The sequence below is a fragment of the Phacochoerus africanus genome, chromosome 2, assembly GCF_016906955.1.
Source record: "Phacochoerus africanus isolate WHEZ1 chromosome 2, ROS_Pafr_v1, whole genome shotgun sequence".
Taxonomy (NCBI): Eukaryota; Metazoa; Chordata; class Mammalia; order Artiodactyla; family Suidae; genus Phacochoerus; species Phacochoerus africanus.
In genome coordinates, this window is record NC_062545.1 from 100,327,463 (window position 1) to 100,345,511 (window position 18,049).

The following is an 18,049-nucleotide window of genomic DNA, read 5'->3' on the forward strand; positions in this document are numbered from 1 at the left end:
TGGACAAGCAAATAATGCCACCCCTTTTCACCCTCCTTCTCTTCCAGAATGGCAGCAAAGACAACTCTCTGGACATGCTGGGCACGGATATCTGGGCTGCCAACACCTTTGATTCCTTCAGGTAAGCTCCTCTTCCTCTTGTCTGTGTGTGTGACTCCAGCTGGGGCCCCAGCTGACTGGTCCTTCTGCCCTGAGGGGTCTTTAGGGCGGAGTTAATGGGGGGGAGTGAAGTAGAAAGGATGAGGCTGGAGGAAGGAGATCAGAGGGAGGAGAGAAGGAAGGAACACACAAGGCGGGCATCCAGGGGAAAGAGAATGAGAAGGGAAGAGGACACAGTGAGAGAAGAGGGCCGACGGGGGAGGGAAGAGAGATAGCCATAGTCTTACCCGGAGGACAAGGAGAGAAAGCAGAGGGGACCTGGGGAGGGCAGAAGACAATGGCACATGGTGGATATGAGGCAGACAGTGTCAGAGATGGGAACGGACAGCTGGGGCTGCCGACCCTGCCCCATCTCACCAGAGGTCATGGAAGGCAGGGGGGTGGCTGCAGAGAGGGGTCTGGAGAACGAGAATGCCTGTCAGTGCTTCAGACTCTAGAAGGTTCCTGATGGACCAGGTGGGAAAAGCAGGTGTTGGCCAGGGTTCCTCAGGACACGGGGATGGTGCTGCTGTAGGGTTTGCTGTTGGGCTCCTGAGCTACGGTGTCTACTCCTTTGGGAGTGACAGCCTTGGGTGGTGGATGACAGTGGCCTTTTAGCTCAGCTCTGCCCCTGGCCCTGGAGCTGGCCAACTCTGGTGTGCTCCAGGCACACCCTGGCTCAGACCCTGGCTCCCCCAGCATGCAAGCACCATGGGTACCGGCACTTGGGGGATGTGGCCTCCTGTCTCCCCACTGACAAACTCTCAAGTGTTTTAGGGGGGCTTCTATAGAGCAAGCATCAGGCCCACACTTAGGTTTTATAAGCATCCATCATCGAACAGCAGGGTTTAAGAGAGGAGAAGGCTTCAGAGGCAGGCCCTTGCCCTGTTGCCTGCCAGCACAGAGCTGACATGTCAGGCACCATTTTGAGTGAGGGGTCCCAGCCTGACCCCTGCGCATCACCAGTGGGAGCCTCCTCTTCCCGCCCACCTCTTTCTGAGATGCTTCCCCATCTGGGTGTGCCTGAGGTGTTTCATTGCCACCAGAAAACAGCTTGTTGCCCCGCTTGCCTCACATTTCTCACTCTCCCTTGCCCTCTAGTGGTGCCACCTGGGACCTGCAGCCTGAAAAGCTGGACTTCACCCAGTTCCACCGGAAACTGCGACACACGCACATCGACCGGGAAGGGTAAGGGGCAGCCGGGGACTCTCACATAGGGGCTGGTGAGATGGGGGACAGCTGGGCCACACCCCAGCAGAGAGGGGCCTTTCCGTGGGCGGGCTGATGTCCAGAGAGGCTCATCAGCTCAGACCTGTAGGTTCACTGGTCTTTCTCCAAAATCCCTCTACCCTTCACTGCCCAGCCCCTCCAGCCACACTGCTGCTCCCCTTCCTGACCACTCACAGTGGCCCTTTTTGTCAGCAGCCTAGTGCAGTAGGTCTCACCTTGATCAGAACACAGATCCATGGGTCCACCCCCAGGGTCTCTGATTCAGGAGGTCTGTGGTAGGGCCTGAGACTTTGCATTTCTAACAAGTTCTCAGGAAATGCTTATGCCGCTGGGGCAGGGACTCCCCCCACCCCCACCCCCTTAAGAACCCCAGTGTAGTGGTTGCTTTTACTCAGGTCCTCACATTCTTTACTTAGTTCATGCATCAGTGTTTACTTCCCTTTTTAAAGGGGAAGGTGTCAGGGCCTGGGCTGGGTGCAGGACAGGAATAGGTCTCCAGCAGACACAGGGGTGTGAGACAGAGGGTTTCTTTTTTTTCCTTCCTTTCTTCCTCCCTCCCTTCCTCTTTTTATTTTTTATTTTTTTATTTTTTATTTTTAGGGCCGCACCTGTGGCATAGTAATTCCCGGCTAGGTGTTGAATCGGAACTGTAGCTGCTGTCCTATGCCCACAGCCACAACCATAGCCACGCAGGATCCAAGCTGCATCTGTGACCCACACTGAAGCCCACAGCAATGCCAGATCCTTAACCCACTGAGCAAGGCAGGGATCGAATCCGAAACCTCATGGTTCCACTGCGCCACAATAGGAACTCCCACATTGTAGGTTTTACGTGTACTTCAAGTACTTCAGTCCTTTCATAGCTGAATAACATTCCATTGTATGAATATATCACCATTTATTTAGGCTGATGAGTATTTGGGTTGTTCCCATCTTTTGGTGACCATGAATAATGCTGTTATGAACATTCATGTCTAATTATTTGTTTTAAGTCTCTGTTTTCAGTTCTTTTGGGGCCCATGCCCAGGGGAACTGTTGGGTCACGTGGTTCAGTTCTGACACCAATTCTGATACGTATGTTTTTTTCCCCAATACCCACATGAAATTCTTCAACCCTAGCTGGGTGTCCTATAATTCAACTCAATTCTGACGCTATCTATCTATAGCATCAGATCCCACAGGTTCAGAGCTCCACCCCCAGACAGCAGTAGAAGTCCAGGTTGTCACTTGTGCTGCTGACCAACTGGCTATAAATCAAAGGTTCCCACAAGCCCTCCTGAGGTTTGATTAACTTGCTAGAGCAGCTCACAGAATTTAGGAACACATTTTACTTACTAGATTGCCAGTTTATCATGTAAAGGTATATAACTCAGGAAGAGGCATATGGAAGAGATGCATAGGGCATGGCATGGAAAAGACAAAGAATTTCCTGGCCCTCTCTGGGAGCACCATTCTCCCTCCATGTCCATGAATAAACCCTGTCCTTTTGGATTTTTAGGGAAGCTCCATTATATAGGCATTAATTGCTTAACTCATTGGTTATCATTGATTGATTCAATCGCCAGCCCCTCTCCCCTCCCTGGAAATCCAGCTGAAAATTCCTACTTTTTTTTTTTTCATTGTTATTGGTGTTATTATTAAAGTATAGTTGATTTACAATGTTTCATCAAGTTCTGTTGTACAACACAGTGACCAATAACACACATTTCCCTGTGCTGTACAGAAGGATCCCATTGGAAATTCCTACTTTTCTATCACAGGGTGGGTTCCCCTGGCAACCAGCCCCCATCCTTATGGGACCCATGGACTTTCCAAATTTCACCTCATTAGCATAACAAAAGACACCCTTAATCACTCGATTAGGAAATTTCAAAGATTTTAGGAGCTCTGTGCCAAGACTGGGGATGAAGATCAAGTATATATTATTATAAGTCACAATATCACACATGGTCATTCTGTGTTTTAACTTTCTGAGGAACTGCTATCCTGTTTTCCACGACAACTGAATATTTTACGTTCCCAACAGCAATATGCAGAGGATCCGATTTCTCCACATCCTCGCCACAGGCACTTGCTACTTTCCATTTTTTTCTTTTTCTTTCTTTTTTATTTTTTTGTCTTTTTGTCTTTTCTGGGCCTGAACCCACAGCATATAGAGGTTCCCAAGCTAGGGGTCTAATTGGAGCTGTAGCTGCCCGCCTACACCACAGCCACAGCAATGCCAGATCAGAGCGGTGTCTGCGACCTACACCGCAGCTCACAGCAACGCTGGATCCTTAACCCACTGAGCAAGGCCAGGGATTGAACCCTCAACCTCATGGTTCCTAGTCGGATTCATTAACCACTGAGCCATGACGGGAACTGCCATTTTTTTCTTTTCATTATACTCATGGCTTTTCTTTTTCCTTCCCTTTCTTCTCTGCCCACCTTTGTCTCACTGTCATTTCAGATCTAAATAGAAGTGATATGATGGGCTACACTGCTGTGTTTCACCTGTCCTGCTGCTAACTCTGCCCACCCCCGACCCTGACCCCACCCCCAGAAATCACCTTTCTCTCAGCAGCTGTCTTACTACAGTGTACGATCGTTCAACAGCCTGGGAGGAGGATGCTTGCATCCGTATTTCAGAGATGAGAGAAACAAAGCTCACAGAGGCACAGTAACTGCCCAAGCGGCAGAACCATGGTTTAAGCCCTTCTGATGCCTGGTGGTCAGGTCATCACACCACAGTATCCTTGAGTTGGCTTAATCCCTTAAAATTTTATAAAGATTCTGTGCTTGTGTGTATTTTGGGGGCAAAGGCCCATCACTCATGCCAAATTTTCCCAGGCACCCCCATCCTCTCCCCACGCCTCCTTTTCCCATTGCCCTGCCCCTGCCTGTGTGGGTTCTGTCAGAACTCTTAAGGTGGTTTTTTGGGGCTGGAGAGAGGAGATGCCCTTTACCGTGGAGGCATCCTATTAGAAGGAGATAGTGCAAAGCAGAGGCCCAGCCCTGGGGCTCCCTTGGTCCTGCCTTATGCCCATCTACCCTCTCCCTGCACCTCAACCCTCTCACACAGCGGCACCGGGGTCACTTGCCTCCTGAGCTGCTTGCTGAGCTGCGCAGCACTGTGCCCTCCACACTTCTGAGCTTAGGAAAGCTGACCTTTGCTCAGCAGGTGAAGTTCTGGAGCTGGTTTCTGCAGAAATGATGCTCTCCATCTACCCTGGGGTGGGAGCCGGTTGGAGCCTGCAGTGTGCCAGAGGAAAGGGAGGAGCATCTGGCACTTCTGAAGCTGTCGGGAGGCCTGCTAGCCTGCTGGGTCCTCAAATGATAAGAAATGCACACACACAAACACAATGTATATGGTCCCTACCTAGATTCACTCTACTGTAAAAGGAGACATGCGCCTATTCATGATTGAAACAGTGTGTACACATTTAGAAAGTACACAGTATAAAATGAGGACCAGGTGCACAGTTAAAGTAAATGCAGGAAGTTCCCGTTGTGGCACAGCGGAAACAAATCCGACTAGTTTCCATGAGGTTGCGGGTTTGATCCCTGGCCTTGCTCTGTGGGTTAAGGATCCGGCGTTGCCATGAGCTGTGGTATAGGCTGGGATCCTGCGTTGCTGTGGCTGTGGCATTGATTGGCAGCTGCAACTCCAGCTCCTAGCCTGGGAACTTCCATATGCCATAGGTTTGGCCCTAATAAGGAAAATAAAAAACTGAAGTAAATGCAGAGGTACGTAGAGAAACGAGCACTGCGGGGGATGAATGAATGATCTGGGAAAGGCTTCCAGAGAGAGATGTAATTTTCCGGGAAGCTCCTGTCACTCCTGTGTCCCCTGGGAGCCCATGGATGTTGAAACCAGTAGGGAAACTGAGGCCCAGAGGACAGAAGTGATGTCAGTGCATCACAGACTGAAGGGAACGCGTGGCGAAGTCAAACTTTCAGAAGGTGTAGCATTAATTCACACAAATGTCCTAACAAAATGCAATTTGGCAGTAGTGACTGTGCCCAGGAGGAAAGGGTCCCTTTTGCTAAGGGCCATTATCCCTTCTGGAGCCAGAGGAACCAGCCACACCCATTCTCCACGAGGCTCACTCACTCAGAGGAACCTGCCAGATCCGCTGACAGTCCCCTGGGGTCTTCCGCGAACACCTGGCTCTCTGGCCAAATCGCTCTCTCCTGGGTTCCTGGGGAGTCTGGGTGCAGCATCCTGTGGCCACCTTGTGGCTGAGCCAGGAACTGTGTCACCCTTAAAGTCCAGCCATACCTGGAATGGACTCCACATGCCCAGCCTCTGCAGCAGCCCTTGGAAGTAGGGTACCATGCCGTTGCCAAGGCTTCCGGCAGCCCTTGTTTCCATGGAGGGACAGAAAATGGAGAAGGCTGTTGCCTTGGAAACACTGTTGGCAGCAGTGACTCAGCCACTCTGTAGCAACCTTCTGCCCTCAGAAACTGCCGTCTCTCCAGGGAGTTGAGGCCAAGACAAGGCAGGCCTAGGGGGACAGCAGCCCTCCTTGCCTGCCCTGGGGGCTGCTGAGGTGAGAATGAAGACCAGGCCAAGCTGTGATAGGCTGGTGCCTGGGGGTGGTTGGGGCCAGAGGTGTGTTATCGGCTCTCGCGACCTGCGGGAGGGGTGTTACCCCAGAGTCCCTGGTTTCCTCCTTATGCCATGGCAAGCACAGAACACAGGTGACTGATCAGTTGGTGTCATCAAGAGCCATCCTGACTCTACCAGGCAGATTTGTTAGTTGAAAGGCAGCTGGATGTTTCTAGATCTTTTTCCACCTCCTCCTCTGAAGCCCAGCCCAGCACCACCAGGGTGGGACGGAAGGGAGGACGAGAAGTCTCCTCCCACCCCACCTCCATCAGAACCCAGCTGTGCTTACAGCCCTAGCCTTCTAGCGCCATCTTGCGCTTGCACCCCCACCTTGCACCCTCACTCCCACCTCCACCTCCATCCTCACCCCACCCTCTCCCAACTCCAGCCGCTGTGGCAAACCCTGACCTCCTTGCTGGCAGCACGCTTGCACTGAGCTCCAGGCCTCTGCCCTGTGCCCTGTGCCCTCTGCCTGGGGCGTCCTCTGTTGGACCAGCTCACGTCCCGCCTCCCCTCCCTCAGCCCTTGGCCTGTCTGGATGCTGCTCGTCTGGGTTCTGCAGCGCCCTAGCTTGGCCGGGCCAAGCACTGTTGCCGCGCCGCGGCTTGCAGGACGAGCCAGGGGCCCCACAGACAGAAGCACGTGTTGAACAGGGCGTTGATCATACCCTCGCCCCTTGTCCCCCGCCCCTTCTACCCAAGCCGAGCTGGGTTTGCAACCGCCCCCGTTTCTCAAGTTTCCAGGGGTCCAATGGCCATAGGACTTTCGTGACCCTTATCTCATGCTGCCCCCTGCTGGTGCTCTGGCTCAACGCCCTGTAGGATGAGCTAAGAGCTGTGAGCTTTCTGAGGGCAGGAACCAGGCAGGGTTTATGTTCCACAACTCTGATAAAGGTTGACAGGTCCAAAAACACAGAGATGCTAGGCAAATATTTGATCAAATGAACTAATTCCTCGGAAATTTGAGAGTTGCGTTAACTCTGCGGCTGGAAAATGCTGGCTCTGACCCCTCTGGCATCCCTCACCATACCTGGGCCAATAACAGTAACAACACAGAATAGTAGCAGTAACTAATGATTACTAGACGCTGAGCACCAGTCCTGGTTCTAACTGCTTGCCTGTGTTTTCTAATAATCACCACAGCCTAGGGACGTAAGGTATTATTATTTTCACTTCAACAGGTGAGAAAACTAGGAGGCCTAGAAAAATGGAGGAATTTGCATGAGGCTGGACTGGCCCTAGAATCTTCACTATTAATCAGTCACTGTGCTACTGTTCTGCCCCAATAACAGTAATAACAATAGTAGCAGAAGTAATCCTATGGCACTAATATTTTTACCTTGTTATTTGTTTTATTTTATTATAATTTCACTTAATTATTGCCTGTATTTACCATGATAATGTATTTTCTACGCATACCTCTTTTTTTTGGCCTTTTTAGGGCCACACCCATGGCATATGGATGTTCCCAGGCTAGGGGTTGAATTGGAGCTACAGCTGCCGGCCTACACCACAGCCACAGCAACGCAGCATCTGTAACACACTGAGAGAGGCCAGGGATTGAACCCACATTCTAGTGGATACTAGTTGGGTTCATTACCACTGAGCCATGATGGGAACTCCTAGACATACCTCTACTACATATAGTGTTTACTGTGTACTGGGCACTGGTTCTAAGCATTTTGGTACATTAACTAATTTAATCCTCTGACTACCTTATGATTAGGTGCTAATAATTATCCCCATTTACAAATGAGGAAACTGAGGTACAGAGAGGGAAAGTGACTTGTGCAGGGTCGCCTAGTTAATAAGCGATGTCGCTGGGGCTCCAACATCCCAATATCTGGTTTGACTCTGCACCCTTAAACATGTGGAAGGCATGGATCTTTGCCAGTGAATCAGGGTGAGCATCTTGGCCAGAAGGTGGCCTGCCTGTAGGGGGCGTGAAGAGAAAGCAGTGGTATCTGAGCAGGCTTGCTGAACTGGCCCAGAGTCAGGCCCAGGAGGGAGGAAGGCCTTTTGGGGGCCTGTGTGACCTCGAGAAAGTTGCTTGGTTTCTCTGTTCATTCATTTTCCCTTTGGTGTAACTCAGTGAGATGATGGGCTCTCGCAGGTGTGGTGACAGGCTTTGGGACATTCATCAGCAAGGAGCTGTGTGTCTCTGAATGGAAAGGGCAAAGGAAACTCTGGTATCCTTTCACCTCCCTGGGGTTGGGTGTTGCGTGGCTTGCCCTTCCCAGTCCCAGGATGGTCCCAGCATTCCTGCCTGCACAGAATCCTTTGTCTTCAAGGAAGGTTCTGTGTTGGCAGGCCTGGGGGGGAGGAGGGCAACCTTCTCCAGGGCTGTTTCCTCCAGGTGCAGACAGGCCGATTCTGCAGACTTAAGGGAGAGCAGGCCGGATGTCTCCTGATCACCCCTGCTCTTCCCACTTGCTGGGCTGGGATGCATGAATAAGCCATTCTTTCAATGCCATTATGTCTTTTCTGGTCCAGATGCGGAAAAGGGAAGCTGGAAGATGGGGATGGAATCAACCTGAATGACATTGAGAAGGTCCTCCCAGCCTGGCAGGTAGGTGCAGGGGCAGAGTCTCCAAGAGCACCCCTCCCCCAGCCCTCCTGCAAGGTGTAGCAGGATGTATGGCTGTGATAGGTGGGCTGGGGTGGGTACCTGCCTTGGTGTGGAGCATCCCACTGTGACGTGTGTGGCAGCCTGCAGTCACCTGTATCGCCAAGTGCTGGGGGCAGACCTGACATCCCCCCCCCCCGCCGGAGATGAAGTGGCCTGTGCCCTGGTGACTCAGCATACTTGGAAGTTTTTGTCCCTTAACCCGAAACTTCTGAGGTGAGACAGCCTGCAGCATGTTTGGTGGCAGTGGCAGGGCTGCCATGGTTTCTAGCATGGTCAGGGCTATTTTTAGGTCTTTGAAAAGCAGAGCTGTCCTGCCAGCCTCCAGGTGTCTGCTGTGCTTGCTGGTTTTGTCATGGATTGGACTCTTTTCCCTGAATCAGGCCAGGCTGCAGGATGAGAGGATTTACTCAGCAAAGAGACAGTGACTCTAGGTCCCTAGATGCTTCTGGGGCTGGACTTTGGGCAGAAGTGATAGGAATATAGCTGCTTCCCAATATGAGGTTGGGCCTCCCACAGAGGAGGGGAGCAGCAGATCCTCCTCGGTGACTGGAGCACAGCACCCTTTCCTTCTCTTCTGAGTCTCTCTTGCTATGTCATCTGCATCCATTCTCTTCCACTCCCTTTGGGTCTTGCCCACTTTTTTGTTCATTATTCATGCCTTGGGTCTACTAATGGGAAGCAATACAATGTACAGTCAAGGCCTTCGAAATTGTCTTCTTCTTCTTCTTTTCCTTCTTCTCCTTCTTCTTCTTCTTCTTCTTCTTTTCTTTTCTTCTCTTCTTCTTTTGGGTGTGGCAAGCAGCAGCATCATGTGGGATCTCAGTTCCCAGACCCAGGCCACAATGGTGAAAGCACCAAGTCCTAACCACTAGACCCCCAGACCACCAGGGAACTCCTAAGGCCTCAGCGGTCTGACTAGGATATGACTTGGGCTGGTTTTTCCTTGTGTTTCTTCCACTTGAAATTTATTGCTCTTTTTGGATCTGTAGTTTTAGAGTATTCATCAAATGTGGAAATTTTCAGCCTTTATCTTCCTCATTTCCCCTAGAACCCACCTTCTTGTGCCTCCAGTTATAGGCAGGCTGTGCTTCTTCATATTTTTCCATAGCTCACCAAAGCTCTGCTTGTCTTTTTTAGCCTTCTTCCTCTCAGTGTTTCATTTTGGATAGCTTCTATTGTTATGTCTTCAAGCTCACTAGTCTTTTCTTGCAGTGTCTAATCTACTGTTCCATTCAGTATATTTTTCATTTCAGATATTGTATTTTCTAGAAGTTCACTATGGATTTTGTTTTTATATTTATCTTCCTTCTCTCTCCATGTTCATGCTTTCTTCAATCTTCCTGAGCATATGGAATGGTTTATAATAGCTGTTTCAATGTCCTTCTGTAATGATTCTGTCATCCATGGCTGTTTATGCTCATTGATTTTTCTCCTGGGTATGGGTCATATTTTTCCTTATGTGCTTGATAATTTTATATTAAATGCAAAATATTTTTAATTACTTAATGAATTTTATTATATTTATAGGTGTACCACAATCATCACAACCAAATTTTACAGCATTTCCATCCCAAACCCTCAGTGCATTTTGGAATTTTACGTTGTTTGGTGCTGGATATTATTATCCTTATTGTTATTCATTAAAATATTTTGAACTTTATTCTAGAACATAGTTATGTTACTTTGAAAGAATTTGATACTTTCAAGGTTTGCTTTTTAAGCTTTGTTAGGTGAGAAGTCATTAGCCTAGAGCAAGTTTTGCTCTACTCTGAGCAATAGCCCTCTGAAGGTGCCAACCAAGGCCCTGTGTACTCAGAGGCATTTCCACCCTGTCGGCTAGAAATTTCAGTCATGGGTGATCTCTGGATTATTCCATCAATTCCTTGCAGGTAGCTTTCCACCAGCCGTGGAAGTTTCCTCACACTTAGCCAAAGCCTCCAGGGCCTGTAATTTCTGGATTTTTCTCTCTGTGCAGCTTTCTCCCCTCTGACACTCTGCTTTCCAAATTCTAGTGGCCTTGGACTCCCAGACTTTTGAGCTCTGTCCCCTTAGCTCTGTCCCCACCGGGCTCTGTTTAGATTCCTCCCTGCATTACAGACTGGAAACTCTGCAGGCACCAGACTGGGACACACATAGGGCTCATCTCATTGTAAGGAAAAGTGTGGTGACTTTGGTGGAGAAAGCTGGCAGGCTCCAACATTACCAGGTGACTGAGGTTAATACCATTAGTGTGGGATGTGTGGACACCATGCGCACAGAGAAAGCACAGCCTCTTTCCTGGGGTTTTCCTGCCAAGGAAGCCCAGCCTGCATCTGGTCACAAGGAGCCAAATGGAAGGGCCATCCTCTAAGACTGCCTGGACATGAAAGTCAGGGAAAGACTGAGGAATCATCAAGATCAGAGGGGATTGGAATTCCCATTGTGGCTCAGCAGAAACAAAGTCTAACTAGCATCCCTGAAGGCGCAGGTTTCGACCCCGGTCTCACTCAGTGGGTTAAGGATCCGGCGTTACCACGAGCTGTGGTGTATGCTGCAAATGTGGCTCGGATTTGGTGTTGCCATGGTTGTGGCTGTGGCGCAGGCCAGCAGCTACAGCTCTGGTTCAACCCCTCCACATGCTGCAGGTGTGTCCCTAAAAAAAAAGACCAAAAAAAAAAAAGCGAGAGAGAAATGCAACATGTGGTCCTTTCTGAGATGGTGGAACCGAAAGAAATAGGACTTTATTGGACCATTGGAGAATGTGAATTGGGTCAGCAGGTTCAGGTGGGGCATGAGTATTTCTTGGACAGAGGTATCCTGACTTAGGGGGCTCTGTGATGGTTAGGTAGGTGAGTGTCCTTGTTTTTGAGAATTACACACTAGAATATTTGAGGGACATGTGACCTCATGTCTTCAACTTGTCCTCAAATAGTTTAGAAAAAGATGACTGAGGAGTTCCTGTTGTGGCTCAGGGGGTTAAGAACCTTACTAGTATCCATGAAGACGCAGGTTCTCTCCCTGGCCTCGCTCAGTGGGTTAAGGATATGGCATTACAATAAGTTGCGGTGTAGGTCACAGATGAGATTCAAATGCTGAGTTGCTGTGGCTGTGATGTAGGCCGGCAGCCATAGCTCCGATTTGACCCCTAGCCTGGGGACTTCCATAGGCCCTGGATGTGGCCCTGAAAAGACAAAAGAAAAAAGGTAAAGATGAATGAGGAAGTTCCCTCGTGGCAAACCAGGTAAAGGATCTGGTATTGCTGCAACTGTGGTGCAGGGTTGATCCCTGGCCAGGGAACTTACACTGTAGGGGCAGCCAGAAAAAAAAAGATGAATGATAATGGTATATAGATTCCTAGGTGAAGAGAGGAGCAAACGTGGAGAAGTATTGACAGTCAGGGAATCTGAGAAGGATTGAGGGTTCTTTGTGTTGTTCTTATAACTTTCTTATATTTGAGAGACAAATAATCAGTAGGGCTTGGGCCTTGGTATGTGAGTCAGAGACACTGCTACATGGTATTGGCTCATGAATACCCTTTAGCCTGGATCTGTTCTAAATTATCACAGCTAATAGAAAGCTAGTGCTGGTGCAAAAAATAAAAATAAAGTACTCCTTTGGAATGTATTAGTGATGAGACCCTGCTGTGTAGCACTGGGAACTATGTCTAGTCACTTAGGATGGAGCATGATAATATGAGAAAATAGAATGTGTACATGTATGTGTAACTAGGTCACCATGCTGTACAGTAGGAAAAAAAAAATTGGATTGGGGAAATAAGAATTTAAAAAAATAAAATAAAATAAAATAGGTCTTAATCACCCCCCCCCAAAAAAAGTGTTCCTTCAGACTGTGAACAAGCTTCCACAGGTAAGACTAACAGTAAATACTAGGAACCAGACTTCACAACAGTGTGACTTTCTTCATTATGTTAAAAAATAAATCATTTTGAAATTTAAAAAAAGTGCTCAGAAACCACCTCTTTATCGCTCCATTCTTAAATGCCTTCAGCATTTGTTACTGATAGAAAAAATATATTTGAACTATATATTTGATAGATATTTATATGTGTGTTTGAAATATATATTTGAAATATGTTTGAAAAAATATATTTGAGACATCAATCTAGACGAGGACCTCCTTGCCCTGGATGAGGTGTTGACCCCCTCAGTGGCTTCTGAGCTGGAAACCTGGGGCATCCTGGCTGGAGAAGTAACAGGTCTGACCACTGCTCCCAGCATCTCGGGGAGGAGAGCAGAGGGCTTTTCATTCTCGCTAGAAGGGTGAGGAGGGCCGGGCCCTTACTTGGGGGAGGCAGCAGAGTACAAGGGTTAAGGGCTTGGTTTTGGGACCTCGTGGAATCCTGGTCCTGCCACTGACTAGCCAAGGAGTCAGGCTAGCTGCTCTCCTTGCTCCACCTCTGTTTCCTTCTATGTAAAATGGGGTGATGACAGTATCTACTTCCGAGTATTGTCAGGAAGATGGAGCAGGTGAATTCACGTGAGAACAGTACCTGACACGTAGGAGGTGCCTCCTCTGCTGGTGGACAGGCTAGGGCCCCCTACTTTGTTAAGAGGTGGGAGAGGGAGCAGTTTCCTGTACCCCATCCCCACCCTGTGCTTTTGTTCTGGGAGGCACTGCACAGAGTGCAGAAGGAGTGCAGCGAAGGCCAAGAGAATCAAATGCTAGGTGGCTGCCATCAGTGTGTCACGTGACCTCTCCTCTGTGGGCCTCGGCTACTCCTCAGTAAAATAATGCCGCAATAGGACTAGATCAGAGGTTTGCAAATTATGAGGCTCTGGGGTTTTCCAGAGGTGCTTCAGGGATGCTGTTGGGGTGGGGAGTCGGCCACCGAAAGAACAGGCTCGAGGGGACCCCTCTCACACTAGCTCAGAACTGCTCTGCCCATGTCTCTAAACTAGTCTTCTACAAATGGTTTCATTTGAAGAGATAGTTCCACTCCTACACAAATTTTGAAAATCATCAGACCAAAGTCCTCAGGTTTCATATTATAGGATTTTCTCTCAGAAGAAGTGTTCTTGGTCTCCAGGGCCCATATGTGACATAAGATCTTAGAGGTGCAGGGAGTGGATCCACAAAGTGGGAGTTCCTGCTGTGGTGCAATGGGTTAAAGGATCTGGCATTCCTGCAGCTGTGGTGTAGGTTGCAGCTGACGCTCAAATTTGATCCCTGGCCTGGGAACCTCCATACGCTATAGGTTTGGCCAAAAAAGAAAAAAAAAGGAAAAGGATGCACAAAGTGAATGGGCTTTGATACTCACCCCCCACACCCCCACACACACATATACACACACACCGCCATACACATGCCCCACACTGAGCCAAGTTCACCCTCAGAAAACTACCAATGGATAAGTTCCTGAGCACATCTACAGCTTTCTGTGTCTTACTTTAGATCTACTACATTAGTCAGCTATGGCTGTGTAATAAATTGCTCCAAATTCAGCAGCATAAAACAACAAACATTTATTATCACACATGGATTTTTGAGTGTCAGGAATCTGAGAGCATCTTAGCTGGGTGGTTGTGGCTCAGGGTTTCTCACAAGCTGTATCAAGGTGTCACCTGGGGCTGCAGTCATTCGAAGGCTTGACTGGGGCTGGAGGAGCCAGGTCCATGGTGGCTGCCTCACACTGCAGAGGGAACAGCCTGGAGGCCCCAGCCCATCCATGGTAGTCAGGGGCCTGTGCAGAGTTGAGTGGGTTTCCTAGGAACTTTCTGAGACAGAAGTCAGCGTTTGAGGGGTAGAAAGAAGCCCATAGCCTCCCCTCCCCGCCTGGAGGCACAAAATAAAGAAAAGGTTGGTGGCTGGAGGAGGATGGAGGGAGAGGGTTGGCCTGAAGCTCGCTACCCACCTGCCCTCCACTTCTTCCACCCAGAAGAGGGGCAGATATTTGTCTGTCCTGATGTTCAGTCCATCCCTCTGCCTATGAGTTTTTTGGCCATTTCCCAGCAGAACTTTGACGTGAACCTGGTTATGCTCTTGTTGGTGTGACACCCAGAATGTATGTCTTCTTTTTTTAATTTTAACAAAATAAGATTTTTCAATTATCTGCTGTGTTCAGATGCTGTCGGCCATAGCATGATATTAAACCAACCCCCACTTCTCAGAGGGCATCACACACAGGATCTTCTTTCTAATTTTCTGAGATTTCTTGCCAAAGGAGGGGCCCAGAGGTCCAGTTGGGTTCTATTCTGTGGCCGTCATCTCAACAGCACCCAGGTGGCCCTGGCAGGGACAAAGGGTCAAGCTCCTGGTCTCAAATGCTTGGGCCCAGAAGGGTCACTTGGACTCACAGCCCATTGGACAGAGCTAGTCACGTCACCGCACCCAACAGCAAAGGAGTGGTGGGGGTGGGGAGCAGGAAGCAGTCAGGTGAGTGGTGGTGCCTCTTTCCTTCACTTGCTCATTTAACTCATCTTCATGGGCAGGTGCTTCACAATAGCCTTTGAGAGAGAGGGAGAGAGGAAATCGCATACAATATAGCTGACTGGGAGGGGCACAGTCCAGAAGAAAAATGAGACACATGCTCCAATGACAGTAGTGCAGAGCTGCACCTGTAAATCCCTGAGCAAATGCTGGTGTCTGGCCCAGGTCAAAGTCCCCATAGAGGGACATCTGGTCCCCTCCCTACATATACCCCCTGCCTGCCCAGTGCTGGAGAGTCTCTGCAGCCTGGGGCTTGGAAAGAATGGCGGAGTAAAGAGCCAAGGGCCCCAGTGGCCCCCTGACTTAATGCCTATTGTAGATCTCTGGGAGCTCCAACCTGTCTCTCACTGGGGGATCACACACACATGGGCTCACGGCACAGTGAGTGGTCCTCAGTGGAAGGGCCTTAGCCTGAGGTCATTTGGGTGCCTGTCCACCACCCCCTCCTCCCAGCTAAAGGGGAAGACTTGCCAGTGGGCTGTGAGTCCAAGTGACACTTCTGGGCCAAAGCATTTGTTCCTGTTGTAGCTCAGCAGGTTAAGAACCGGACTAGTATCCGTGAGGTTGCAAGTTTGATCTCTAGCTTCGCTCAGCGGGTTAAGGATCTGGCATTGCTGTGAGCTCTAGCATAGGCTGCCGGTGCAGCTCCAATCTGGGTGTTGCTGCGGCTGTGTTGTAGGCCGGCAGCTGCAGCTCCTATTTGATCCCTAGCATACGCCACAGGTGCAGCCCTAAAAAGAAAAAATAATAATAAACAAAGCTGAAGACTCTATCCCTGATGGTCCCACCTGGTTGTATTTGCACAGTGAGCCCTGGATCCAGGAGCTGGGATTCAGGCCCCTGGACAGAACCAAGAACCTGGGGCAGCAGGGTGACAGTAGGTGCCCACATCTGCTGGGCAGAGTTCTCCACCCATAAAAGGCATTTAGTTGGTTAGTAAAGGCTGATGCTAGGGAAGGTGACTGTCCCTACCACCCACCTCTCTGTGGTGATAGCTGAGGGAGAGGAGCAGGTGAGCTGGGCGGACAGCCAGTGGCCAAATCTTAGCATCCACAAGCACCTGGCCGCCTCAGGAGCAAGGTGGGGGGGTGGTGTGTGCTGGAGGGCTTGAGCATGGTGACATGGATTCAGGAGGACATCCATCGCAGGGGTGCAGCCAGAGGTGAGGGAGGAAGCTGAGACCCATGGAGCTGGGCTTAGCAAGGAGTCCTGGGGGTTCCACTTGCACTTTTGGCATCTCTATTGTGAACTGTGGAAGGGGGTTGGCAGTGATGTAAACATTCCAGTCCCCATCAATTGTAATCCTGCTCCCAGTGTGGCCCCAGGGTCAGGTGTGCCTGGTGCCAAGGCGGGAGGACAGATGGCTGCTCTGTGATCTGCTCCCACTAGAGGGCGCCAGCGTGCCATTCTGGAGGCTTCACAGGCGTGTTGCAGCTGGTCCCCAGTCGCCAAAGTTGTCCTTGTCTCATTCATGCTCAGCATACAAGTATGGTGCTTAACTCTGTCCCCCAAATGACCCAGAGCCTTCCAGACTCAGGCCCTTCTTTCCACAACAAGCGAGGGGAAGAGACAGTGAAGGAAGCGGCCAGGCAGGTGATGGAGAGCACCTGTTTGGTCAACGTGTCTCTGCTGTGCACAGCCTGACATTCCTCCAGGGGACCCTCTCCACCCCTCCAATCCTCAGACTCCTGGGAACATGGGGCAGCCCCGGGGAGGTTGAGCCTCTATCAGCTGCACAGACAAGGAGGGTGCTTGCTGATGGAGTGAGGGGTGCTGGTGGCCATCCCCATACTAGACGGCCACACCTGAGCCTGCAGGAAGGCACCCACTGGTATGGGCTTGGGGGGTTGCAGAGTGTTGGCTTCTGCCCTCAGAAGGTTAGGTAGAAGCTGTGCTGAGGGGAGGGATGGCACTCCACAAACTTGACCGTGTAAGGGCAAAGGAGTAGAATGAAATGGTTTCCCGCCCCTCCTTGCGCTCCCTTCCCCTCTCCTCTGGCCCCAAACCTCCAGCCCAGACATCACCCTCTGGTATGGTGACTTGAACAATTTCTCCTCAGCATCTCCTCAGCTTACCAGAGCTCAGGGGCCACATAGCCTCAGGGCTCTGCAGAAATACTGTCTTCTCTTCCCCACACAGCGCTGGAGGCTTCTGCATCTTAAACAAAACCCCAGTTGAAAGACACTGTTTTTGAATTATCCCGTGTCTTGCCCCAGGCTTTCGAAAAGGACACATTTTGATCATTTCTCTTTGAATTCTCTTGTCAGACAAATGTTCCCTCTGCTATCTTTTGACTGACCAGAGGAACTTATTTCCCCTTTTGCCTTCCTGTTAGGAAATGTTGAAACTAAATTCTCTGTCTGTCTGCAGTTAATTCTGAGCTCACCCTGACCTGGGCAGGCCCGTTTTGCTCTGATCCTCTGGTGAGTGACCTAGTTGAGTGAAGTACAGAATGTAGACCCACTCTTGTGAGGTCGACCTGGTGTACCCACTGGACCAGAAACATCACTGAGTCAGGTGGGATTTCTGGCCTCATGGATGTGCCCAAGGCCCTCTCCACGGAGGGGCCCGGAAGACCCAAGGAAGGTAAAGTGGGATTTCTGACCTCATGCCATCTCATGCCAGCGTGTCCAAGCGCTCTCTTCACACAGGACCCAGGAGAGGACGGGAGACCAGCTGACAGGGGGGCAAGTGAGACTTGGGGTTAATCACCCCATTTACCTGCTTGGCCCGAATAAAGACAGGATGAGAACCACCCCAAGCCCCCAAGAATCTGAGGGACAAATGAGCTTTCAGAATGAAAATCACTGCCCTCCAAAATGATGTCCAGGCTGCACTCCCCCACCCACGAAGCCACTGAGTGCTTGAAGGAATAAAAATGAGGGAGCAGCCCTGTTCCTCCAGCAGGTGGCGCTGTTGCAGTATGAACTCAGGGTTGGTGGGAAGGGGCTGCCCCACACTGGACTGAAGCTACTGAAAGCCTGGTTCCCAGCCCTTCAGATTGGAAGGAGTGACTTTATTGTTCCCTAGAGCTAT

General features: G+C 50.1%; 1 protein-coding gene across 2 annotated transcripts in view; it reads left to right on the forward strand.

The window, feature by feature from the left end:
• The window catches only part of CTIF (cap binding complex dependent translation initiation factor), a 315,912-nt gene that overhangs the window by 116,255 nt on the left and 181,608 nt on the right, over window positions 1–18,049 (forward strand). For both annotated transcript variants that reach the window (XM_047764342.1, XM_047764351.1), the window contains exons 4-6: window positions 48–121; window positions 1,240–1,326; window positions 8,452–8,527. In XM_047764342.1, the coding sequence (XP_047620298.1) occupies window positions 48–121; window positions 1,240–1,326; window positions 8,452–8,527 (237 nt within the window). The remainder of the gene's footprint in view (window positions 1–47; window positions 122–1,239; window positions 1,327–8,451; window positions 8,528–18,049) is intronic.